The 26455-nt window shown below is 39.9% G+C and overlaps 2 protein-coding genes across 12 annotated transcripts in view; both read left to right on the top strand.

Annotated features, from left to right (window-relative positions):
* LOC144016281 (proton myo-inositol cotransporter-like) overlaps nt 1-6328 on the top strand; it is a 14538-nt gene extending 8210 nt beyond the window's left edge. For 4 of the 5 annotated variants that reach the window (XM_077517190.1, XM_077517189.1, XM_077517187.1 and 1 more), the window contains 7 exons: nt 1-3; nt 1489-1603; nt 1677-1805; nt 2630-2748; nt 2845-2997; nt 3266-3438; nt 4703-6328. The exon at nt 1-3 is cut by the window's left edge and continues 161 nt beyond it. In XM_077517190.1, coding sequence (XP_077373316.1) covers nt 1-3; nt 1489-1603; nt 1677-1805; nt 2630-2748; nt 2845-2997; nt 3266-3438; nt 4703-4798 — 788 coding nt within the window. In that variant the 3' untranslated portion in view covers nt 4799-6328. The remainder of the gene's footprint in view (nt 4-1488; nt 1604-1676; nt 1806-2629; nt 2749-2844; nt 2998-3265; nt 3439-4702) is intronic. The other variant, XM_077517188.1, reaches the window with a different exon arrangement.
* A 302-nt stretch (nt 6329-6630) lies between these two features.
* Nucleotides 6631-26455, top strand: part of kif21a (kinesin family member 21A) — a 31657-nt gene continuing 11832 nt past the window's right edge. For 2 of the 7 annotated variants that reach the window (XM_077517181.1, XM_077517182.1), the window contains exons 1-20: nt 6631-6935; nt 13463-13685; nt 13993-14175; nt 15519-15659; nt 15732-15866; nt 16115-16291; nt 16904-17019; nt 17094-17289; nt 18586-18775; nt 19111-19177; nt 19744-19947; nt 21093-21158; nt 22671-22761; nt 23135-23249; nt 23341-23529; nt 24207-24406; nt 25129-25236; nt 25317-25385; nt 25463-25605; nt 25821-25965. In XM_077517181.1, coding sequence (XP_077373307.1) covers nt 6892-6935; nt 13463-13685; nt 13993-14175; nt 15519-15659; nt 15732-15866; nt 16115-16291; nt 16904-17019; nt 17094-17289; nt 18586-18775; nt 19111-19177; nt 19744-19947; nt 21093-21158; nt 22671-22761; nt 23135-23249; nt 23341-23529; nt 24207-24406; nt 25129-25236; nt 25317-25385; nt 25463-25605; nt 25821-25965 — 2802 coding nt within the window. In that variant the 5' untranslated portion in view covers nt 6631-6891. The remainder of the gene's footprint in view (nt 6936-13462; nt 13686-13992; nt 14176-15518; nt 15660-15731; nt 15867-16114; nt 16292-16903; nt 17020-17093; nt 17290-18585; nt 18776-19110; nt 19178-19743; nt 19948-21092; nt 21159-22670; nt 22762-23134; nt 23250-23340; nt 23530-24206; nt 24407-25128; nt 25237-25316; nt 25386-25462; nt 25606-25820; nt 25966-26455) is intronic. The other 5 variants (XM_077517178.1, XM_077517180.1, XM_077517177.1 and 2 more) reach the window with 4 other exon arrangements.

Raw genomic sequence — 26455 nt, 5'->3', positions numbered from 1 at the left:
TGGGTGAGTTGTCATAGTGCACTACTCCACTGGACTTCACTTTATTCATAAAGCACTTATATTTCTTTTCTTTTTTTGGCGAAAACAAAAGTTGTACTTTTTGAAGGTTGTGCAGGAGTCATATTTTAAATTTAGAAAACAGAAATGTACCGTATACTGTATCTTGAAACTGTGTGACGTTTGTCTCAAAAATAAATTTGCATGCCCACTTAAAAATGTGAAAATTGCAGATAAATTTATGTAAATATTTTTGAGAGAAATTGCTCCTCAGAATTTCTTTGTACAGAAGAAGGAAGGCAGAACAATCATTTTGAGATTGTAGTTTACTTGACTTTATTACACAATACTTACTGACATTTGTCACCACCACATAAAACAAAAACAACCAAAAAAAAACTAAAGCTAATAAAAAACCAAAATTAATTAAAACAAAAAAACAAAAACGTAATAACCAAATTTTAGAACTAATTAAACTAACTGAATTTAAAATACAAAAGTCAAAACAAACTATAATGAAAAAAGCTAAGCTATCATAACCTGGCCTGGAGGAATGTGTTGCGTAAATACCGGTAAGCGAAAAAGTCTGGGGGCGGAGGCATACATTTAAAAAAATAATAATTTTACCACGCAAACTTGGCATGCTGATCTTTGTCTTTGATAAGCAAGCCTAATTTTCCAACAAACAAAATATGGTGCTTATGTTGCGGAAGCCAGCAAGAAAAGTAATTTTGTCCCAACAACAAAATGCAAAAAATAAAAAATAAAAAAATAAAAAAAATTCATATATATTGTATAGAAAGTGTGGTAAACATTGGACAACAATATTATAGGATTAAAATGAAATGGCATGTTATCAAAAACTATCCGACTGTCAAAAAAAAAAATCTTTTTTTTTTTTTTTTTTTTTTGCCGTTTGAAGTTATAAACAATAAAACTTTTTGTATCATATTTATTAGACCATTATTAAGTAAATAAAGTAAATTAAAGCACTCCTTTGCATGCATGTCATTGTGCAGCAGTACCGTCTACCTGAAAAAATTTTGAGGTCCGTAATAGTATGCCACTTACGCAACAAGAAAAAAAGCAAATGACATCATCCAAAACAGGTTTTAGTTTCTTTTTCTCTTCTGGGATACGCGTTGTTGGCAATGTTCAGCACGAGTGGCGTCGTGACTGCCTTCCAACGAGGTCTTTTTCTTGTTATACAAAAGCCAATGTGAAAATAATACAGCTCACATTGGCTGTTTCTTAGTGGGGAATTAAACTATTCAGCCATGTTGTTAGTGGAAGCAATGCAGGGAGTCACTTTGATCTACGAAAACTATTAAAAATTGTTTAAAAAAAAAAAAAATCTTGACACAAATAGTCTAGTAGATACTCTCCCAGCTGTAGTATTGTTTTTAGCTTTTGACATATGATACCACAATAGGGCTCAGGAATCTACTGTTTTTTATTTATTTTTATTTTTATGTATTTTTTTTTTAATAGGTACCGCTCTGGGTCTAGCCGTTTTGTCAGTTGGCTTCTTGCTGTCAGCACAGTACTCTCCCCCTGTTACACTGCATCCCGTCGACTCCAACAACTCCTCATGCTCACAATATGGGTAAAAATATATCCTCTGACGCCAATAATATTTGTTTGAATTATAATAATTAATATGTGATTGCTCTCGTCAGCTTCTGTGGAGACTGCATGTTGAATCCCGCTTGTGGCTTTTGCTACCACGAGAACAGCAGCAGGAGTGTTTTTGACTCCTCCTGCCTGCCTGTCAATCCAAAGTCCACCGAGCACTCGGCGTGGGGAGGGTAGGTTGTTGTGATCAACGCTGAATTTTGATTGAAACGGTCACATTTATTTGTTCCATTTATACATATTAGTCTTTGATCGTGACTTAAGTTATTTAATGGATTTTGTATATTTTTGCGGTTTGCCATTTTCAGTATCAATTTCATTTTTTACATGTATTTACATTTAGTGTAAGGTATTTAATAGGGATGTAACGATATCCAAACATCACGATACAATATCACGATATGAAGGTCACGATACGATAATTTTCACGATATTGTGGGGTTGGCGATATTTAAACAAGGTCACAATACTGTTTAAAAAAAAAAAAAAAAGCTCATACCAAAAAAGCACAATATTGTGCTTTTGTACAGAATAGCAATGCATATAAACCACCTACAATTTCTATAACAATATTGAGGCGCTTACTTGCTAATGCACGCACACATTGAGTTCCTCCACATATTGACGCGTTCCCCTTCATCTGACATTTAGCGCAGATTTTAAACATAGAAGGCCAAAACATCCCTAATGACAATTAAATTGTAATAATAAAGTACCCACCAGAGGGTGCTAGAACTGCACAAATGGAAATCAACCTGACTTTTTAAAACAGATGTGTTCCCTTTAAATATTGTGAACATGACGACGACGATATTGTGGCAGTTTTAATATCACGATATCACGATATGGCCCTTATCGTTACATCCCTAGCATTTATTTAATGCTTTTTTTTTTTTAAGAATTTGAATGTATTTGACAGAAATGAAAACAAACCTTTCAGAATGTAGAAATAATGTAACTGTTTGTTTGCATTTTTTTTGCAATATTAATCACACAGGTGTGCCAACCAGACGGAGACATCAGAGGGTCCATTCTGGGCCTACAACTTCTGCCCCACATCCTACTCTTGGATCGTGCTGATGGGGCTCCTCCTCTACCTGACTTTCTTTGCACCAGGTCTGTCTTTGCAAGCATGCTTTTAATAAAACAATAGACCTTCTCACCACAATGAGACTTTTTGTGTGTGTGTGTGTGTGTGTGTGTGTGTGTCAGGAATGGGCCCCATGCCTTGGACTGTAAACTCTGAGATCTACCCATTGTGGGCCCGCAGTACTGGAAATGCCTGCTCAGCCGGAGTCAACTGGATCTTCAATGTCATTCTCTCGCTCACCTTTCTTCACATCGCAGAGATCATCACCTATCAAGGTGACTGAATAGGCTTTCAAATAAGGGTTGGGTTACCTTTTCAACAAGGGCTCGGGTTTCAAGCCTTGGTCAGTTTCTAATTTAGGTTACAAGCCCAGGGTGAGGGTTTAGAATTAAATTTACAGACAGGGTTAGCATTTGCGTTTCAAGCCAAACCAAGGGTTAGAGATTCAAATTAGGGTTTGGCTTCAAATTGTTGTTAAGCTTTCAAATTGGAGTTAGGATGGCATATTCGACCATAGCATTGACCAAATGTGTTCCCTGTCAGGCATCTTCTTCGTGTACATGGGCTTCACCGTGCTAGGCCTGATCTTTGCGTTCGGGTGCCTGCCCGAGACGCGGGGCCTGCAGCTGGAGGACATCGAGAACCTCTTCACCGGCCCGTTCTGCTCCTGCGGCACCTCCTCGAACCTCAGCAATCAGAACATCCAGTACATCCGGGTAAAAGGCAACAATTACCTCCCGTCGGATAACGACACCTCCGACATAGACTAGATTGTGGCTGGCGGCGGGATTCAGGCTTTTTCTTGTCTGGCTTTTTTTTGTTGTTGTTTTTGTGAAGACTGCTGCAGCTGGGAGGAAAATCACCTGCTGCCCTCTAGTGGTGAAGATCACGAATTAAGCAGAATTTGCACTTGTTGATTTTTCTCCTTTCTTTTTGTGGCACTTTCCTACTCAGGCAACTCTAATCAGTCTCTGGCTTCATTTTCACCTGGGTACGACTTTCCTCTTAACATTCCATTAACATAAATAGGTAAATACAAATAGATAAATCATCCATCCCTGATTTTTTAATAATAATTATTATTATTATTATTATTTTTTTTTTACACACTACATACTGGTGAAAAGCAGATAGTGTCCTGTGCAGAATGGCGTGATTCAAGTCCCTAGATAGTAAAACGAAGGCTTTAAGGTACTGTGTTTGAAGTTTCAACAAGAAAACAAGTGTTCAACAAACAGCACGGGATTAGAGGCCTTTCTCAAGGCTGACTCATGCTTCTCAGCAAAGCAGGACAGTTGTGTTCAAGTCACAGAACTCTTATTTTATTACTTTGACATTCTTACTGGCGCACTCCGCCAACAAAAGTACTGTATGTTTTGGATCAATGCCTTGTTATTTTAGCCACATTTGTAAAACAGGGTTGAAGTCAGGGTTAGGGTGTCCAGTTGAGGATTCAAACCAAGTTTACAGTTTCAAATTTAGGTTTGAAGTCATGGTTAGGGTTTCAAATTGGGTTTTCCGTTTTAGATAACGAAGCGTGACAGTTATGCTGTTAAGCCACAGAACACTATTAATATTATTATTACTTTATTATTGACACTCCATCTACATGTCAAGAGTACTGTAGCTTTTTGGACCAATGCCTTATTATTTTAGCCACATTTCCACGGGCAGTTCCGTTCATTGCGCTACAGCTGGACTCAGCAATATTTGCCATTTGAGAGAATTGATTGGCAGACGGACAAAACGAGAAAAAGTCAGCAAACAAAAATGGTCGTCTTTGGTATTCTTCCAACAGAAACATGCCATATCAAACTGAATCGTACTCCTCGATGAAAATGGGGATTTTATGTTTTTTGTTTTGAAACACACTCCTGGGTCACGCTCTTGATTTGGTGCTTGGTGGTGCACTTTACAAAGCCATTTTTCTTTATTTTACTGCTTTAATTGACTCACTAAAAGTGGCTGAAATGTTTTTAGAAAAGTCTGGAATTCAGCCCAGTGGATTACGGGACGGTGGGCTTGGAAAATGGCATAGCCTATATCACTGTAAGTAAAAAAAAAAAACTAAAATAAAAACGACAACAATATATAGCATACATAGGTCGAACCACATTTAATTCCTTTGTGCTGCCGCTTTTCTGAAATTTATCTTTCTTTATTTCCACAGCTGAAATGACCAACTTTGCGTACTGAGCACCTTTTGCCACACAGCCTTCACTTTGCATGGGCAGGCAGAAGAGCACCCTTAGGGTATCCCAGTCAGACTCACATGAGTCAACTTTATCATAGGGGTGGGCAAACTATTGTGCTTAAGGGCCACATTTCATTTATAAATGGGACAGATGGAGGGGGGAAAAAAGGTCAAATGTGTGTGTAAATGCTAGTTTATTCTAAGTCTTTTATTTGTATGTTTTTATTTACTATATAATTAATTTCACTGTAATAATTAACCAATGATTTAATCAAATGACTTTTTAAAAATACAGATGTCTAAAATTGTACTTTTTACAATAGATAAATGAACCAATTATGCAATGAGATAAATCAACAAAACATGAATACATATATTTTGATTAACCCAATTTTAGGGGGAGAATGCTGTTAGGCTACTACAACACATATTGGAGGACTCCTGATAATGTAAATTGTTGAAGATCCGAGCGACCACTATGTATGTGGCTGAGCTGACATAGTTTGCCCACACCTGTGATAAAGGCGGTCCTTTTTCTTTCAAAGTCCGGGGCCGCAGTGCCGAGCAAATTTCTTACGTTAATGTTTGATCATCTTTGTCTTTGTATGTTCTGATTTCCATTCTCCGCTATCCCTCCCAGATGCAATGCATATTTGGCATCTATAGCCATAAATGGCGGTGAATAAAATATTGTGAAAAAAAAGACAAGATAAATTCTAAACTATATGTATACCATTTACACATTAAATGGCTGATATTGCTAGTGAAGTGGCTCACAGCTGAGCTCAGTGGAGGTTAATAGGAACATTTCATAGAACATTTAAAAGACTTTTGCACAGTTGTGTATGGTATAGTCTAATAGCTGCTGAAAATGCACCAAATTTTGTTTCCCCACCTTTTTAGGTACAAACACTCCATATTTTGGTAATGTTTTGTTTTTCATTGGACAGTGACAGAATTATTTCATCACATCAAATCATGTCAATGTTGTTGAATGAATATATTTGTTATAATTTGTTTTTGGAGACGTTCAAGTTGCTGGAAAACCAAAAGTTTTTTTTTTTTTTTTTTTTTAATATGTTGGACTTGTAAATGTCGTGTTGAAGGGAAGTAAAATAATTTAAACTCCTATTTTGTGTGAAGTTTTTTTTTTTTTTTCTCAATCGTTTGCGTGTATTTTTTGTAACCCCTGCCATGTATAAAAGGTTATTCCTACGAGTGTTATTGTATGGCTTATTTTATTTCCAATTTCATCAAAACGGCGTCACATTTCGTAGCCACAAGATGTCGCCAAAGCACTACGATGTCGCATTTACAGACCCAACCTTCCAGTGTTATGCTGCGTGCGTGCTTGTGCATGCCTCTGACAGCACTAAGCAACCGCTGAGACATCTTGTCAGAGTAAAGTGCACGTTAGAGGAGCAACACATGCTTAAACACAAATAAAAGATAAAAACATTTAAAACGCCTCCTGGCATGACGTTGTTGTTAGTGTTGTTGCATGCCATTTATTGCATATAATGAAATAGACGTTTGATTTCGTAATTGCTTTTTTTTGTATTTTTAAGCAAATGCAGCAGTACATTGAAGTTATTAAAAAAATATTTGTCAATAAAGTAAAAGAAATTGACCAAATGTGTTGTCAGCTAGTTATAACGTCACAAGAGTGGGCGCGGCTTCGTGACGCATTGCGGTTACTCCCCGCCCGCCGGCGCTCCTCCACACGTCGCGTGCGTGCGTTTGCGTGCACGCCATAGGTTTGTTTGCGTGCGCGTTCACGCTGGCTTGTGCTGGTACCCTGGTACTGGTGCTGGCTGTGGCTTGCGCACGCGCGTGGATGTATCCGCGGCGTCGGCGGCGCAGGTAGAAAAAAAAAAGAAACGTCTTATTTTTGGCGTTCTTTTCGACATGGCGGCGTCTGACTGGCGGTAACGCTTTCTTCCTTTCCATATTCGAGAGGATTACGTGAGGAACCATGACGTCGGGCCAGGATGAAAGTTCGGTTCGCGTGGCGTTGAGGTGAGTCCACTTCTATGTATGTGTATGTGTATGTGTATGTGTATGTGACACCTGTCAAGCTAGCCCGCTAGCACCTGCGCAGTAACGCCGAGTCGCCAACCGGCATCGAAACGGGCCTGGCGGCTCTCCCAGGCGGGTCTAGTGCCAGCTGTGTGCTGTGGCCGCGTTGCAGGTGCTTGAGGGACTAGAGGATGATGATGTAACGGTTGTGGATGAACCAGGCGTGCAGACTGAGTGACTGATTCTTTGTTTGGAGAAGTCCCGGTGTCTTTGAACGCACCGATTTTGGGGGCCCACTAGTTAGCTAGGCAGCGAGGTGCGTTCATTTGGTCGTCAAATAATGCGACTTATTGTATACTGTGACGTAATAGTGTCGCACACACCTCTCCTGTCACTCTTTCGTCATTATGATGAGGTTATTCTATCTATCTATCTATCTATCGATCTATCGATCATGCTATCTTTCCATCTGTCTGGTTTGTGCCATAACTATGGGGTCCCTTCAAAAGTGCGAGGCATACAGTATATGCAAAACTGATAGAACTGATGTGGATGTAAATAGCCTCAAATGATTTCATTTCAAATCCACTGTGGTGGTCTTCAGAGCCAAAAAGATGAGCATCATGTTGCTGTCCCAATATTTATGGACCTGACTATCTAGTGTCTGGTATGGATCGATCTAATAATCTGTCGTTCGATCAATTTTTCTGTCAACCCTACCTGATGTTCTCTTTCCATTGATCCGTCAGTCTCCACTTTTCCACCTTGGCCGGTTTTCTTGCTGCCCTCGGTGTCCTTTTGAATAAAGTCTGCTTGGCAACAGTTACATGCTGACAAGTAAATATCGGGACCCACTTTGTTGTCCCTTTTGGTTTGTTAGCATGTGTGCTTACTACTATTACTGGTGCGCTCAATGCAGTGTGGTTTTCGCATTTTCTCTGAAGGGGTGACAGTGTTGTGAACGTGTTTAAAAAGAAAAAAAAAGAAAAAAGTGAAGCAGCAGTTTTTTCAATTTTTGCTTACAGTGGAGGAACCCTTCATTGTTGCTGTCATTTAGCTTGTGGTTTTTTTTCTTCAACAAGGATACAATTAGCAGAGGATGTGTGGGCAGCTTCTCCCCCATTCATTGTCATGTCTTTATTTCCGTCCTTTTTTTTTTTTTTTTTTTTTTTTTTTTAAATTCATAGAGCTCGAATATAGTCAAGAAGGGACGCTGACCCCGACTGTTAACTTGCAATTAGAAACAAAGAGTGTCAAGTCAGGTCATGCAAAGACTAGCATACAGTGAAGAAGAAGAAGAAGAAGAAGAGCAGTTTTAAATGTATTTATTTTAAACTTTACCATTTTTTACCTTTTTACACTTACATGGCAGGTTTTCTTTCCTCATCTAAGTTATCAAGGCTGAGCGTTATTGTTATTACTCATGATAATAAACAGGCAACAGTTAACGTCTCTTTGTATTTGTCTGGGAATTAAGAATGCTAAAATGTTGGGTGCACAGGAAATTAAGAGTCACTGTTATGATTTATTTATTTATTTATTTATTTTTAACTCGGGTTACACTTTAACTTCTAAAAATGTGTGTGACGAGATGGTTGCAGCGCAGGAAATATGCAGATTGACCTTGTGTTCTCGACAGAGTATTACTTTTTTAGAACGGACCCATAGGCTACTCATGTTGTTTTTAAGGGTAACTAGAACCTGCTGGCACCATTAATTTTTTTTAAGGACAATGCACATTAATAAGCTGAGCAAAAAAAGGCATTCATGTTTGCAGCGTCGTCATCCTTCCTCCTCTTCTGTGCGTTAACTGCTCACCCCTCCCCTCTCAATTCAATTCAGAGTGAAAATTTGAATTGAACCCCTCCCCTCTCTGCTCACAAAGAAAGAGAAAAAAGAAATGAGCTGCAAAGAGGGAGCTTGTTTATTCAACTTTGCAAGCTGTCAGTCATATTGTGTTTAGTAGGTCCTTAAAAAAAACAAAAAATACGAAAATGATAATCACTTTCATGTTATTATTAAAGTGCAGATGAATATTCCCAATCGTAAACAAATTCAATTCAAAATAATATTCCTGATCGGGATGTCTATGCTCTTCTACGTATTATTTTTATTAGAATTCTTTTCTTTTAATCAATCTGTGTGTTTGTGGGCCACTGCTTTAGCGCACATGTTGCTTCATGTTTCACTGATGTCATTGTTCTTCCTTGTGAAAATAAAGTGCATCTGCCTTCCAGTGTGTTTTGCCCCGCCCATCAGTGTACACCTTAGAACCATTGAAACTGTATCTTGGCACTGTGTAAATAAAACAAGAGTACAGGCACTGCGGCACTAGAAATGCTAGCTGGCTACGGCTCCAAGAACAGCGGGGGCTTCTGTTGAGATAAGCGGGGATTAAGCAAAAAAAAAAAACATGGTTTCCGTGGTGACCGTAACACTCTTTCCATTGCTTAATGACACACACATTCACACATTCGGATGCACACACGTGCTCATGACCATACACAAAAACATAATACATGCGTAAGCTCTCTCTAACACACAAATACACACTCTCTCACATGCACACTCTCTCAACCAGCCTCAAATGCTAAGACCCACTGTCACAAACACTCTCGCGAAAGCACACAGCTACAGTGTGACTTGTGCTTTTGTAGCGAGGGCAGGATTTTGAGCCAAGAAGTAAACGCAGGACCCGCAGGACCTGTTTTCTTGTTGTCGTCGACAATAAAACCAGTTGACTTGGCAGCTGTAATGTATCAAATATGTTTTCTCTCGAATTAAAAACAAGCAATAAAGACAATCGTCCAACCTGATGGCTTGATTAATTGATTAAGAGCCGCATCTAAATATTTTAGTCCGCAATGTTCACATCAATGTTCTTGCCAGGGCTTGTTGCTGTTCAGACTGCTTGGGCATGGCATCGTAATGACATTAAATAGATCCGTAAAGACCTGAAGGCTTTAGCCAGCTCAATGTAATGAGTGGAAGGCATGCTGCTACTCGTATAAGTGGATCCAACATTGTAAGCTGCAGGCCAGTGGATAAGGAAGTCAAGCAGACCTAAAGTCAGCTGACGAAGAACAACAGCTGATAATCACCCACTGCACGTGCTTTTGATGATGTTGACAGTGATTAATGGGCATTTTAAAATGTGTACACGTCTCATGACAATATGGTTTATCGTTTTGTGGAGGACACAAGTTGTCAATAAACTTGAGCCGACATCAAGTTTCACATTCTCGTTGGTGCACAGGCTATCACAATCGCTTCCCATATTTCAGTTGGATTGAGTTTTTTTTTTATTGCAGTACATTTGCATTTACTGTAATCTTCAACCAGCGTTATGGTTCTCAATTAAAATCTTCTCCGTAGCAGGATTCATACTCAATTTCTGAGCTAATGTTAGCCAGTTGTTAATAGTCACATTCATGTCCGTTTAGTTGCAGAAAACCAACAAAACTAAAAACAAAGTATCCAGATGAGGACGAAGACTTGGCCTGAGGGGGACATGAGTGTAAACACAGCAGCCTCGACGGTGTCCGAAGCCCCCGTGAAGCCTCCGCTTTGTTTCCAACCACTGAACCAAAGCATTCCCTCAGTTGCCCCGCCAATAGCTCGCCATGTTTGTTATTGGCGCTGCCCCCTGCCTCACTGACTGCTCGGGTCCCCCCCAAAAAAGAAGACAGATTTAAAAAAAAAAAAATAAGTAAGGGTTCAACTTTAGTTCTTATCAACTAGGATCAGATGTTTCTCAAAATCAGTTGGATTCAGCCTTGACAGAACGACTCAAAAAATATGTAAAGATTTGAAGTAATCAATCATGAAGAACAGTGACGGTCAAGAGGGAATAACCACCAACCTTTGGCCTGAGATACCTTCATAAACTTTGGTCAGATATTCATTTAAATCAGTGGAATTATTGTTTAAAAAAACAAACCTATTTATTTAAAATAAGTTGATTGTGCCAAAATATTCCACAATTATTTTATTTAAAAAAATGTAAAAGAGGGGTATTTTATATATTATATCAATATAGCACAATTTTTCTTACAATTCACAAAATAAAAAAGCACTGTTCCAAATGATCATACTTAAAAAAGTTTCATGTTATCATTTAAAAAAAAAAAAGTGGAATGTCATAATTTCGTACTGTTCATTTATAAACTTGAAGAGGATTGTTAGAAGTTAATATAACACTTCTTTTTTTTTAAAGTTTTAATTAATAATTTATATAAACAGGATAATGCAGTATTTAATTACAAACTTACAATACAGTGTACAACATGTATAAGTGAAATATTTCAATTTTCAAATGAATTGCTCCAGGATGTCACATATTTAAAAAAAATAAGTAAAAGTCTTTAAAAAAAAAAAAAAAAAAAAAAAAAGCTTACACGAGATCACAATTATACTCTAAAAAAATTTATGTTTTTTTTTTTTTCCTCCTTATATTTTTAAAATATTTTATCCTACCTGCATTAAGTGACTACTTTGACTTTCAATTATGATTTGCCACTTCCTCAGCTAATAATTTGTTGGACCCGTACAGGGAATTCCCGCTGATCCCCGAGCCCCCGTCAATTCTTTTTGGAAAAAGTGGCGTCCAAACAAACAAGGTGGCTCAAAGTCCCCGCATGGTGTACTGATAACAGCTTTGGCTGCTTCCTGCAGGTCAAAGTTCATGCGGGCGTCAAGGGAAAGGAGGGGCTGGTGCGAACAGATGGGGTCATCATGGGGGGGGGGGATCCGATGGAGATGTCAAATTGGGCTTAAATTTATATTGTGATATGAATTTCAGGCCACATCGCCCAGCCCTTGTACATATTAGTTCAGAGAGGAAATGCATACCTGATTGATATAAATATGATGATGAGTGTGAATCTATTTGAGAGCGTCTGCGTCCTATTTGTGAGCCCCGCTGGAGTTTCATCCTAGTCCTATTTGTGGTGCGGTGTCCACTTTTAGGCCCGAGGTTGGAGCTTGGCAGGATGCTGACTCTGAGCTTGCCTTTTTTTTTTTCTTCTTCAATCCACCCTTCCCCCATGCTCCTCTGTATTGGCGTCTTCCAGTGGACCACACCACTGCGATATCCTCCCTCCATGGGATTAGGATTTTAATTCATCTGCTGACGGTTGCTGTGGCAACATCATCCTCTGTGTCACGCACCCATACTGCACCACCAGCGTGCTTTGGGTGTGGCATTACTTGGAATACTTTTTTCAATAAATGGGTAAATAATGATGTGATCCAAATAACTGAACTCTGGTGTATGCCAAGGTTCGCTTGGCAAAATATCAGCATCCACCACCAGTTAGTCCACTTGATCCCATATTTTCATTTTTCAGGGGCATTGGCCATTTCCAGGGGTCTTGCCACACAAATGCTCTTGAACTAGCCAACAGACGTCACATCAGTGTTCAGATTCTTGACCGGATTACACAGTTCAGTCTGCTGAAACAAAGAGCATGCTGTCCTCACTGTAGCGGATTACAAATGTTGCATACATATACTGTCGCCGCAAACAACTCGAAAACAGCCAGGAGGTGTCCCAGTACCTTGTTGCTCCCACAGTGTCTGTGCGCTCGGTGCCAGGGTCCAGTGTCACACTTAGGGGACGCACAATGGTCACATTGTTGGACCCCCGGACATTGTTATGGAGGCACAATGAGGCCCTTATCCACGCTAGATGCTAAATGCTGCCAGGTGCCTTTCAACTCTGTTGAGGGCTTCCATATCAGTAGAGGTGCCTCTTTCATATAGAACACAGCAACAAGCAGGACTCTCCGTTGATCATTGGAAAATAATTTAATGAAACCTTATTTAAGTGGCTTTAACGGAATGGATTTCAAGCGGTAGCTCATTTTAATTGTCTTTCATTTTCTCACAAAGCCCAGTTTCTCAAAATAAGTTCAAGCCTTTCACACAAAGATCCAGCAGAATTGGTACATAACATCAGAGCAAGAAGCAGATCCCATATCAATGTGCTTGTTTACACCTTTACACAGAACACAGTAAAGGTGAGATATTGCCACGTGTGTGCATTTTCACATGGTGACTTTCAAGCATTTCACACGGAGATCCAGCAAAATCGGTGCATTGGAGACTGAACAGTGAATCTGCATCTGTAACCTTTGAATAGAAGCCAGCAAAGGCACGATTTTGCCGCCACTGTGTGCCTTTTCACACGGTGACATAAAGCAGAAATCCAGCAAAATCTGTGCATCAGACATGTAATGGTAATATAATATTTATTGGCCCATGACTGTAACACAGAACCCTACAAAGGCGATTTATCGCGGCCACTGTGTGTGTTTTCACACAGAGATCCAGCAGAATTTTTGCATCAGAGACTTACCAGTCGATTTGGTATTTATTCTCCCATGCCCTTTTACACAGAACCTCACGATGGTGTGCAATGGTACCACTGTGTCAACTTCATACCTTCCACACAGAAATTCAGCTAAATTGGTGTATCGGAGTCATAAAATTGCTTGAATTGGAATTCTGTTTTCTTTTCCCCTCAGGATCCGTCCTCAACTGGCACGGGAGAAGATCGAAGGATGCCACATCTGCACATACGTGATGCCCGGCGAGCCTCAAGTCATCCTGGGCAAGGACAAATCCTTCACGTACGACTACGTGTTCGACATGGACTCGCAGCAGGACGCCATCTACCAAACCTGCACCGAGAAGTTGATCGAGGGCTGCTTCGAGGGATACAACGCCACCGTCTTCGCCTATGGACAGGCCAGTCGCAGATTAGTTTATAGGCATCGCCTTATTGTATTCTGGAAATGTTATGGCCAGCTTTTTTGCACATAATCCAGAAAAGCAGGAAACCACCACAACACAGTTAACGAGGCAGTTGCCTTTAGAAGAGAACATCTGACATTTATCCCCTTTCGTTTTAAATGGGTGTGCTTGTGTTGTGGAAAAAAAATATCAACTTACAGGCAGTGTGAAAGGGGCTTAAACATATTGTAACAGCGTATCAAACACTGCCTTGACTATTCCAGCGACGTGTTGACTTGGTTTTGCATCCCGGCATGTGCAGACTGGTTCCGGCAAGACGTACACCATGGGGACGGGCTTCGACGTCAACATCGGCGACGACGAGCTGGGCATCATCCCCCGCGCCGTCCACCACCTCTTCCGGGGCATCGAGCGGCGCCGGCAAGCCGCGCAGGAGCAGGGACGACCCGCGCCGGAGTTTAAGATCAACGCTCAATTCCTAGAGGTAACCAGCCCGACGGCAGCTGCCATTATCAGCAGGGGGGGGGGCGGAGGGAGAGGAGCACGGGGCTTTAGGAGATGGCGATGGAAGGGTTAACAAGGAGTCACATTGGGAGGCACTTGTGTGGCTCCGTCACACTTTGACAGCGCTCGCATACAAAAAAAGACTAGCCGCAACCCGAGATGTGATAAAACATGGACAACCACAAACCAAACTGGGCAGCAGAATCAATAGTATTGTACCTTTACCTACTCCAAGGCTTCCACGTTTGATTATATGAAACGAGGAAACTATTGTGTAATGTAACAGTCCATTAATAAAAATATAAATAAATAAAAACATAAATCTTTATTTATTTATTTTTTTATGTGGTGAATAAGGCTTTTCTTTGTGCTTGGTTAAAAGAAATATGAAAACATTTTAAATATATATATATATATTTTACATTGATGCTGTTTCCTTTAGGTGCCACAAGATGGCACTAAAATTGACTTTTATATAAGTAAAGGTGTTTGTGCCATTGTGTGGCATTTTTGAGTGCTTATTTTGGCACAAAATCTTGCGAGTTGTTTTTTTTTTTTTTAGCGAAAATGGAGACTGACAATAGTTATTTACTTTTGAAAATAATTATTAAAAATATATATTAATACATAATTATTTTAATGGTATTCACTTGGTTGCATTTCTATTTCTTTTTCATCAGTCACCACTAACATTTAATAGAAATCTTTACAGTGTATTAAAAAAAAAGTCAAACTAAGTAATACTGGTTAAAGCCAAAATTTCCTAGAGAAAAATATGCCATTATGTAAATAAGGGGTGTGTTGATTGACTTAATTGGATGTAATTGATCGTCAGCGAGGAGTATGTGATTATTTCATCATCATCATCATCATCATCATTGAATGTTCTGAACTCCTGTTTTCATGGCATTGATTGTCTAGAATAGATTACCTGCTTCTGATTGGGGCTCATTTGTAGTTGAAATTCAAACCACTTGGTTCAATTCCATGCTTGGGTCATTGAGAAGTTTTTGTTGTCCAGTGATGATATAGATTGTCCACTCAATTTTGTGTCAGTCAGTAAAATTGATGTCAGGGGCTATAGCTTCCCAATTTAAAATCTTCCCAATTTAGTGTCTGTTCTGTCTGGAACATGGGAGCGTATTTTGGGTGAAGTATGATCCCTGCAATTTGTCCCAAAATGGCTGCTTCAAACCAAAATGGCTGATTTCCCCTCAGTTTCAGTCATGGTTCCTTCAACCTTTTTGTGCATCCTGTTCTGATAAACGTATGTATATATGAATAACTACGTTTCTTTGCATTGTGTTTTGTGCCTTGGCGCAGCTTTACAACGAGGAAGTTCTGGATCTTTTTGACTCGGTGCGAGATGGGAAGCAGAAATCTCACATCAGGATCCATGAGGACGCCAACGGCGGGATCTACACCGTGGGTGTGACCACGCGCACTGTGTCCTCCGAAGCAGAGGTATGACGTCCAAGTAAGGAGCTTTTGCAGCTTTTCCAATGACGTCACAAATATTTGTCACTGATAATACAGATGATGCAGTGCCTGAAGCTGGGCGCTCTATCTCGCACCACCGCCAGCACGCAGATGAACGTCCAGAGCTCCCGCTCGCACGCTATATTCACCATCCACCTGTGCCAAGTCAGAGTCTGTGCCTCCCCCGACAATGTGAGTCGATTACAAAAATCTTATTCTCTGTTGCAGCATAATTTTCGTTTGTTTTTTTTTCTTTTTAATTTTTTTTGTATTATTGTTTTAACATAACACCTAAAAAACAAAAACAAAAAAATATTGAAAAAAAATTGTGGAAAATAATCTGCAAAAAGTTTCTTCAACTGTTAAATGTAAATATTTCCAATTCTAAATGCACTGACTGTTTACATTTGACGTTAAGACATTTTTCTTGGTCCTTGCAGCAGGAAGACGGCGACGACGGCGACAATCGGGTCTCCAACGGCAACGGAGACATGGACGAGTACGAGACGCTGAGTGCCAAATTCCACTTTGTGGACCTGGCCGGCTCCGAGAGGCTCAAGAGGACAGGCGCCACGGGAGACCGAGCCAAGGAGGGCATCTCCATCAACTGTGGACTGGTGAGAGAGAGCATAGTGTTGCACTGACACCTGGTGGACGCCATGGATACATCAATCGTGTTCATATACAAGAGTATCTTACTAAGTTGGAATATTATGGAAATCTTAATTTATTACCATCGTTCAATTAATGTGAAACTCATGTTATGGTTATAGCAGGGGATATGCAATAGGTGAAAATCTACTAAGTGGAGAAATAATCTTAAAAAATAAATAAATAATAATAATAATACAATTTACCTCCTTTTAACATATTTAGACTAATTAAAACACTTTTAAAACACATTTTAAGTGTTTCAAAGTGCGAGTCATTAGCACATGCTTAAAATTGATTTGTAATTGCCAATCTAAGATACCATATGATGATAGCCAAGGATGGATTTATTTACTGTACCACCTGAAAAAGGATATTCAGCAAAGTATCAACACCATGCATCTAACATGTACACACTCATGAACCCATACTACATAAACGACTGTATTCAGTTGATAAATTCCACAAAAAAACAACTACCATCACATGAGGCTCATCAATGGTACCGGTATTCGCTAGCAAACTAGAAAGTGTTGAGCTTTTTATTGATTATTTCATTCATTTTTGTGTTTCTAAAGCTGGCTCTGGGAAACGTTATCAGCGCTTTGGGTGACCGCAGCAAGAGGTCCTCGCATGTGCCTTACCGAGACTCCAAACTGACCCGACTTCTGCAGGACTCCTTGGGAGGAAACAGGTCAGTGGAGAAACACTGCTCTTTGCTTTTCAGCATAAAAGCACATTCAAGAGGTGTCCTTGTCCGTGTTTCAGCCAAACGGTGATGATCGCGTGCATCAGCCCGTCCGACCGCGACTTCATGGAGACGCTCAACACGCTCAAGTACGCCAACCGCGCCCGCAACATCAAAAACAAAGTGGTGGTCAACCAGGACAAAGCCAGCCAGCAGATCAGCGCGCTCAGGACGGAGATCGCCAGGCTGCAGATGGAACTCATGGAGTACAAGACGGTGTGTGGGGAGAAGGGGACATTCTATGGATAGTAAAAGTTCACCCACCTTTACTATCTTTTTCAAGAGGGCAAACTGAAATAAAGTGGTTACACAAGTGTATAGATGGGACTGTGTTCACAGTGGACCAATCACATTTAAGCTACAGTATTGTTAAATCGTATTCTGTTTAATATTGCGTTGTTAAGTTATGAGTTAAGCAGCAAAATCCAGCCCTTTTTATTCCTCTCAGGGGGCGACCATTTTACCATTTGCTGTCGACTGAAGATGACATCAATGTTTCTCAGGTAACAGCCAATCAGAGCTCGGTTTAAGAAAACAAATGAGCTGTGATTGGTCGTTGCCTGAGCCCTGAGCAACTGTCATGTCATCTTCAGTCGACAGCAAGTGGCAAAATGGCCGCTCCCTGAGATGGATGAAAGCGGCTGGATTTTGCTTCATAACTCTTATTCCACAAATGTAATATTAATCAGAATGTCATGTTTTGACGAGTGAGGTCAAACATTATTGTCCACAAATGTTTCAAGGCAGGGTCTTCCGTTTTCACTCAGGAAAATGCACTATATAAATATAGGATGTATACCCATGAACTCCTTCTCAGTCTACACCTCTGGGCTTCTGTTAATGTGTGGTGGTGATTTTTTTTTCTCCTAAACCCCCACCCTCCCAGCCTGTATTTTGCCATTTTGTGTTTGTTTTGTCAACAGCGGGACGTTTCTGTGTTACCCCTCCAGCCAATCGCAGAGCGGGGGGTGGTGGGGGGCGTGTCACTCACTGGAGGCAGACGGGGCTGGGCGAATTTGTTGGCTGCATGATGTCACTCCCACCGCAACTTGACAGCATGCACGTTTTGTTTTTTTTCACTCACTCACTCACTCACTCACTCACAGGTTACTCAGCTTACTCAGTTTACTTCATGGAAGTCACATGATCTCCCAGGCTTGGTGCCGCTGGAGTGACATCATACAGCCGACAAATTTGCCCCGCCCCATCTGCCTGCAGTGAGTGACACGCCCCCCGCCACCCCCAGTTCTGCCATTAGCTGGGGGGGTAAACAACTATCTGTCCACAGAAACATCCCGCTGTTGACAAAACAAACACAAAATGGCAAAATACAGGCTGGTTAGAGGGAAAAAATAAATCACCACCACACATTAACAGAAGCCCAGAGGTGTAGATTGAGAAGGAGTTCATGGGTATACATCCTGTATTTATATAGTGCATTTTCCTGAGTGAAAACTGAAGACCCTGCCTTTAAGGTTTAAATAGTATTGACTTCCGTCCTCCCTTGCGCAGGGTAAACGCTTGGCGGGCGAGGATGGCGTGGAGAGCTTCAGTGATATGTTCCATGAGAACACCATGCTGCAAACGGAGAACGGCAACCTGCGCGTTCGCGTGAAGGCCATGCAGGAGACCATCGATGCCCAACGGGCGAGGCTCACACAGCTACTTAGTGACCAGGCCAACCAGGCCCTCGCCAGGGCGGGTAGGCATCACCAGTCGATGCTAACACCGCAGCAAATTAGCAAACGATTCACATTTTTCTGGAAGCAAACGCAGTGTAGCTCAGCCTCTGGTTACAAGTAGCACAAAAGAGTTGAGGAGTAAGTAAACCTTTGATGATAAACAATTGATGGACCATTGATGACATTGAAGCTCTTATGTAATCTTAAAAAAAAAAGCAGTTTCACACTAAGTTTCACACCTGCAAACCAATTGTGAATCAGACCATGACCATAACACAGACATATGGAGCAAACTGTCATTTGTAATATGTTTAAAACAAATTAAAATTCAACGCTTTTCTTTGTTTTTTTTCAGGTGAAGGAGGCACAGAGGAAATTGGCAACATGATTCAGAATTACATCAAAGAAATTGAAGACCTCAGGTAAACGGAGGAGGGGCCTGATGCTATCCGTTAGCTTTTAGCTTTGAGTGAAACCAGTACAGCCTGAAGTTTAAGACTGTTTAGATGGGTCAAATTTTGAACTTGCATTATCAAAAGTCATGTAATATTTGTTGCATCAGTTTAAAAGTTTTGTTCACTAAAATTGGATCATTCAATCAAATGTATTCATTTTTCATTTAGTTCATTGGCATATTTCATTGATTCATTGTAAATAATGTAAAATATTATTTTTCTTTTATTTTCAAATTTATTCTTAATATTTCATTAAACATTCCTTTATCATAAAATAATTGTTTGATTATGGTTAAATTAATATTAAACAGTACAAATGCATAATACTGTGTAATTATTTAAAAAAAAAACCCACATGATTATTTTGCCTGCGTACTTATTTTAACTATTAAATGAGGTACACTTCCGACTACAGAGAGAAAAAAAAAACACACAGTTTTGCTCTTGTACTTTACTGTATTGGTACTGTGGTTGGCTGCATGTGCAGGTTTGATTCGCGGTCCGTCTTGCTTACATGCTGTTCTGGTCCTCAGAGCCAAGCTCCTGGAGAGCGAGGCAGTGAACGAGAGCCTGCGCAAGAGCCTCTCTCGCGCCTCCAACCGCCAGACCTTCTACGGCGGGCCCGGCCCCTTCTCCACTTCCTCCTCCGCCCCCGAGAAGGAGACATCCGACATCATCGAGATGGCCAAGAAGGACCTGGAGAAGCTGAAGAAGCGAGAGAAAAAGAAGAAGAAAAGGTGATCAAAGATGAAATAATCAGTGGTACTTTAACTTCAGATCTGAAAACTCATCAGTAAGGTCTCTGGGAATACCGTATTTTCCGCACTATAAGGCGCACCTAAAAGCCTTCATTTTTTTTCAAAAGCTGACCATGCGTCTTATAATCCAGTGCGCCTTATATATAGATCAATATTGAGCCGCAACAGGTCTCGCTGTCAAGACGCTATCGATGACCGTGCACAATCGGTCACGCGCATGCGCAGAAGATCCCGCCATCTTGGATCGCTAGCTAATACTAATACTTTACCTCAGAGAAAATAATAAAACAGCTGTTTATTCATTTTGGGAGTGAATGGACTTGTCAGAAAGCTGGTTTGTAATCTAATACTAAAGTTTGACTGACCTATCTGACTGTTTTTTTGACATTCCCTTTAGCGCAGCACCATCTAATGGATGCATAACGTAACCCCAGCCTCTACTGTAGCGCCTTATATATGGAAAAAGTTTTAAAATATGTCATTCATTGAAGGTGCGCCTTATAGTGCGGAAAATGCGGAAAATTGCCCAAATGAGCCCAAATCGGAAGCAGCTATCCATGACAGGTGGACCATGGTAAATGGCTTTAATAATTAATTGTTTCATTTTTATTTGATTATGACATATTTATGTAATTATAACGTTTTGTTTTTGGTGTCTATTACGGATTGACTTTAGCGTGTTATGACCTAGATAGAAATTTGTGTTACATCGCCTCCATATATACAACAGAATAATTTTAAAGAAGGTAAAGTTCTCAGTATTCGTCCTTCCCCTGCTCCTCTTTGATTGGTTGTTCCAATCAGGAAACGGCGTCCGCCTACCATTACCTACCATTGCTGTCATTCTGAAGCTTGCTCTAGTTGTAGTTCCATTGAAAACAACAACAAAAGCAGTGTGTGTTGGACATAGACACTTTCATTCATTTAATTTTAATAATGAATTAAATAAATGGAGACTAAAGGTGAGGGTAAGAGTTCAGATAATGGATGGATGGTGTTGCTGTGCTTTAAGAACTATAGACCCTGGATTCTGGCAAAAGCTGGATTTTCTCTCACACTTCCTTCCTTCCTCTCCTCATCTCTCTTCACTTCTCGTTTTTAAACTTTCACTCCCTCCCCTGAAGACTGCAGCAGCTGTTGGAGGAGCAAGAGAGGGGGGAGGAGGAAGTGGAGGAGGAGGTTGCCGTCAGGTTTGTTGGCTTCCGCCCTCCCGCTGCCCCTTTTGCTGCTCACTTTCGAACTCATCCTCATCGTAATCATGAAACACAAGCCTCAGTCTTCTTGCCTATAGTTCACCATCAACACTGCTTGTGTTTGTCATTTAAAATGTTCTTTTAATTCACATGAAGTTATAATTTTGTGTTGCTAAAGCTGCGAAAGATTTCCAAAGGATTTGAAATAAAGGTGTCACTAGCTTTGGATGAAGTGTTTATCCAAAATGGCTTTAATTCTTATACCTGTTTTTGTTTATTTATTTTGCGGCGCACTGCACAGTCCCTCTTTTGTTTTCATGCTTTGACACGCTATATTTTTCCCACCAAGCTAGTGACAGCATCTCACCGTCCAAAACATTAGGTACACCTGCATGATTTATGGCAACCAATACAGCTGTAGCAAAATGACAGCTTTTTCCAACATTTTTGCACAATATCATTTATATTTTTGTGTTTAATATGTGTGCATTATTTTTTCAGTAATTTTGTATTTTTGTCTGAGTAGTTTTCCCCCACGAATATTTAACATATTTCAATTATAATTTTCTGTAGATTTTTTTTTTTTTTTTACATGTTTTGAGCATTGTTGCTTTGATCTCGTTACATTATTCAAGTGTACCTAATATTTGACCACTGGCGAATCTCTGTCGTTTAATTTCATATTGTGATTTTTACTAACCATTTTTTTCTCACAATAATACTTTCTTTAATGGTTCAACATTGGTCTTTTTCCCCAAAAAAGCTCTGGTGACATAATACACCGCAAGAATATCTCAGCAAATGTTTTGTCTTTTTTTGTAATGTTTGTGTACTCTTTTGATGTATTTATTTTGAATATGTCATTAGATCTTTAGTACAGTTTTATTTTTGTCTGATACGTTTGTAATTCTCCCCTATATTTTTCTTCAGAGTATTTGAATATTTTTTGTTTTAAGGTCTTATTTTTGTCTAGTATTTTATTATTGTTATTTTTACTATTATTATTTCTATTATTTGTGTTGTTTTTATTTTTTATTTTTAAAAACTGAATATATTTGGTCTTAAATATATATATATATATATATATATATATAGTTTCTTTTTTCACCTAATCTCTATTTTCCATAATATTTTTTATTTTGAGATATTCAAATATATTTGTACAGAATTTTGAGCATTATGTCTTATCAACAAGCTGCCTTTACAGTGATAACTTGAATGTCACTTCAACAGTGAGCGTTATCATTGTAAAGGCAGAAGTGGGTGTACCTAATGTTGTGGTATATAACAGGTGTATATACCTTATGTCATGTGGCCAGTGTTAACTGAAACATTGCTGAAATTCAATGGAAACTAAAGCTTATGTGCTAAAAAGAAGGCGATTTTCCTCTCATAAAGACTAAATGTGTGTTTTGAGTTAATAATAATAATAATAATAATAATAAGGAAGATTGAAGTGCAATTTACCATCTGGTAAAAGAAAAACAAACGTGTCCTTCCATCTTTCAGTGTAGGAAAAGAGGACATTCCCGACAACGAGCAGGAGAGGAGCAGCGACAAGGAGAACAACGCCGAGCGAGCCAGCGATGATGCCGACATGGTGAGTTGCTCCACATACACAAACTGTCTTGAAAATAAGTAGAACCATGAATGACTGTGATGAAAGTATGTAAAATCTAAAAAAAATCCGCATAATAATACAAATTAGATCAAAATTCTCATAATATATTGAAAAGGAGAATATAAAAATATAAAATATCTGAAAATAATACTAGTGTGTTTGAATTTGGCATAGAGTACGATGACATGTAATTGATTATTTCAAAACACATATCAAAAAACAGCTTTCTCTTCAAAGTAATGTTCTTTATTGCCATCAGTATCCTTACCTTTGTTTCTATGATACAAACATAACTCCAAATATTTGTAATATCTGTAATTTATCTTTTAAACTCTTGACCATCACCCGGTAGGATGTGCAGGATGGCAGCGAGCACGACGAAGGAGAGGAGGACGACGAAGAGGAGGACGAGGACATGGAGGTGGAGGACAGCTCAGACGATTCTGACTCTGAGTCAGACGAGAAAGGTGAGGGCAGTTTGGCGAAGTCAACAAGTAGCATGGATGGACGGGCATTTTCACGCCGTTTTACCTCTACGACGTGCTTGAATCTCCACAGAAAACTTCCAGGCCGACCTAGCCAACATCACGTGCGAGATCGCCATCAAGCAGAAGCTGATCGACGAGCTGGAGAACAGCCAGCGCCGCCTGCACACGCTCAAGCAGCAGTACGAGCACAAGCTGATGATGCTGCAGTGCAAGATCAGGGACACGCAGCTGGAGCGAGACCGCGTCCTCCAGAACATGAGTGAGCACACGTTGAAAAGATCCCGTGTTTGGATCCATCCTCGATGTTGGGTGGATCCACAAGTGGAATATGTACCCACCCTTTTAAAGTTCTAAAGCCTGAAAAATCTACTTAACTCATTCACTCCCAGCCATTTTCACATTTTCTGTTTTACTGGATTTTGACTGATTTTGCAAGGCCCACAGAATATTGTGTTCTATTGCTATAAAAGCATGGAACCTATCAAAAGAAAGATTAAGGTCTCTTCTTTGATCAGGAAAAAAGTATGTTTCTGTCTGTTTCCGCTTTGCAGCAATTAGCATTAGAAGAGAGCTAAGTTTCATCAGTTTTCACAAATCTATTTAAAATTGTAAGTAATTGAGCTTTTTTTCTAGATGGCCCTGGTTGATCTCCTTTGCTCTGCTGCCACCTGCTGGCCGTTTGTGTAATAACTACCATTTCTGCAACCGTTCTTTGCAGTTGAGAGGCTGCATCAAAGCCTTCTGGATGCTCTAGCATAAAAAAAAACCCCAAAAACATATAAATACATCTTTGGGACACTTAGAACATTAAAAACAAAAACAAAAAAAAAACGTATTTATACGTTATTGGGAGTAAATGAGTTAAGTACAGTTAAAAAAAAAAAAAAAAGTGTTACTTTTCTGCGTCCTACCTTTGACGACGTGTACCTTCTTCAGGCTCTGTGGAGAGCGGCTCGGACGACAAGGCCCGCAAAATCAAGACTGAGTATGAGAGGAAGCTGAGCATGATGAACAAGGAGCTGCAGAAGCTGCAGTCGGCCCAGAAGCAGCACGCCCGCCTGCTCAAAAACCAGTCGCAGTACGAAAAGCAGCTACGCAAGCTCCAGATGGACGTGGCCGAAATGAAGAAAACTAAGGTAACACTCGTATACAGGAAAGAAAAGGTCTTGGGATCTGACTTTTAACTCTTATACTGCCACACGTTATTCAAAAAATCAGCCGCCCCACAGTGCCAGCCGATTTCCGAGCTTTTTAACTCAACTTTCAAGGCAAACAGAATATTGTGTGCTTTTACTACACGTAATGTAGGTACCACATGAAAGATCGCGTTCTATTCTTTTATTTGAAAAAAAAAATTATGTTACTTTCTACCTTATTCCGTCCTTAAGTAATCACCATTTGAAATCAGGTCATATGAGTGACATTGAGCAAAAAATGAAAAGATAAGGAGAAAACAAGCTTTTTGTAGACAGATACATTTTCTCCACAACAGTGACTTTGACACAAATATTTATTTATTTTTTTGTTTAGTGACGCTCTGTGAATTAGGTTTAATGTGACAAAGGCTTTGATCATTCACGACATTCTTGAAAACGTTCCTTTTCCTCAGATTTCGTTGTAATTCCATACACCGGCAACCCATTGATAAGAGATACAATTCTGCTGGCCATAGTTAGTGGGTGTTTTTGATTCCACAACCCATTGACCAGGCAGCGCTGCACTTAAGACGTATTTCCCATTGATTAAAAAAACAAAACATAGTTGACGTCATTTAACGTTTATGGTGGCATACATAGTGATTTTACTAATCGTTATTAAACGTTTTTGGCAGTCAAAGAGTTGTCGTCATTGTGTTCAGGTTCGCCTCATGAAGCAGATGAAGGAGCAGCAGGAGAAGAACCGCATGAACGAGTCCCGCCGAAACCGGGAGATCGCCTCCTTGAAGAAGGACCAGCGCAAACAAGAGGTCAGTGAACGCCTCGTGGTCGTCGTCATCTCCAGATGACCCATTGACGGACAATCGTCGCCTTTCCTCCCCCTCCTCAGCACCAATTGAAGCTGCTGGAGGCTCAGAAGAGGCAGCAGGAGCTCATCCTCAGGAGGAAGACCGAGGAGGTGGGTTTTGGCCTCTAGGCGGCGCTCTTTCTTTTTTGGCACGCCGCATTCAAGCGTCATCTCTGTTGTGGGGTTAGGTGACGGCTTTGAGGAGGCAGGCCAGGCCCACTTCGGGGAAAGTCATTCGGAAGATCAACCTGCCAGATCCCAACCAGGACTCGTCTCACCGTCCCCCTTCTGGACGCGTGTACTCTGGACACGGCGCTCCCAACGGCACCAGGTACCATTCCATTTGTACTTACTGTAATGCGCTAGCATTTGGGAAAGTGGGGCCACTGTCGCGGTATACTTTTCATCTGATTTCATTTTCTTATTAAACACTGACAAAACCGTAAAACACAATAAAACACAAAATCCTGCTTTCAATTACTTTTTTTTTTTTTTTGTCCTATGGAGTCTCATAAAATCATATATATCCATTCCTCTTACGTGCAGGTCCTCCCCCCGGCGCGCCGGTGGCCTTTATTCTACCCGGATGGCCCGCAACAAGTGGCAGTCTTTAGAGCGGCGCATCTCTGACGTTATTATGCAAAGGATGACCATCTCCAACATGGAGAATGACATGAACCGCCTCCTCAAGGTAGGTTTGTGAAAATGGAAAATAAAAAAACTGACTGAGCCAGCTACCAGCGAACAAATCTTGAAGCCACGCCAACACAAGATGTTTCTTTAAAATATTTCTGAGGGGGGAAAAAAAAAGTACTTTTATAAAGTACTCTTGTTGCTTATGTTTCATTTTCTTTTTTTTTCAAAAATAAAATTAGATTTTTTTTTTCAGGCTAAAGCTAGATTTTTATTTATTTTTTTCATATTTTTTGGGGTAGTTATTTTTTGAGTAAAGTATTTTTTTCTGAAAATGGTTACATGTCGGTTGGTCTATTTTTTTCTTTTCAATAATGTATTTTTTTTCTGGAAAACATTTTCTTTTTTAGAATAAAAGTCTTTTCTTTTTTTTTGTTACAATACAGAAGTCGTTTTAGGCATTTTATTTTTTAGAATGGTCTTGTCTTGGAAACAAAACTATGAATAGTCATTTTTTTTAGAATAAAGTAGGATATTATACATCAATA

This window comes from Festucalex cinctus, chromosome 3, assembly GCF_051991245.1.
Source record: "Festucalex cinctus isolate MCC-2025b chromosome 3, RoL_Fcin_1.0, whole genome shotgun sequence".
NCBI lineage: Eukaryota > Metazoa > Chordata > Actinopteri > Syngnathiformes > Syngnathidae > Festucalex > Festucalex cinctus.
Note: the sequence above shows the minus strand (reverse complement) of the source record. Positions and strands in the feature narration are given on the sequence as shown.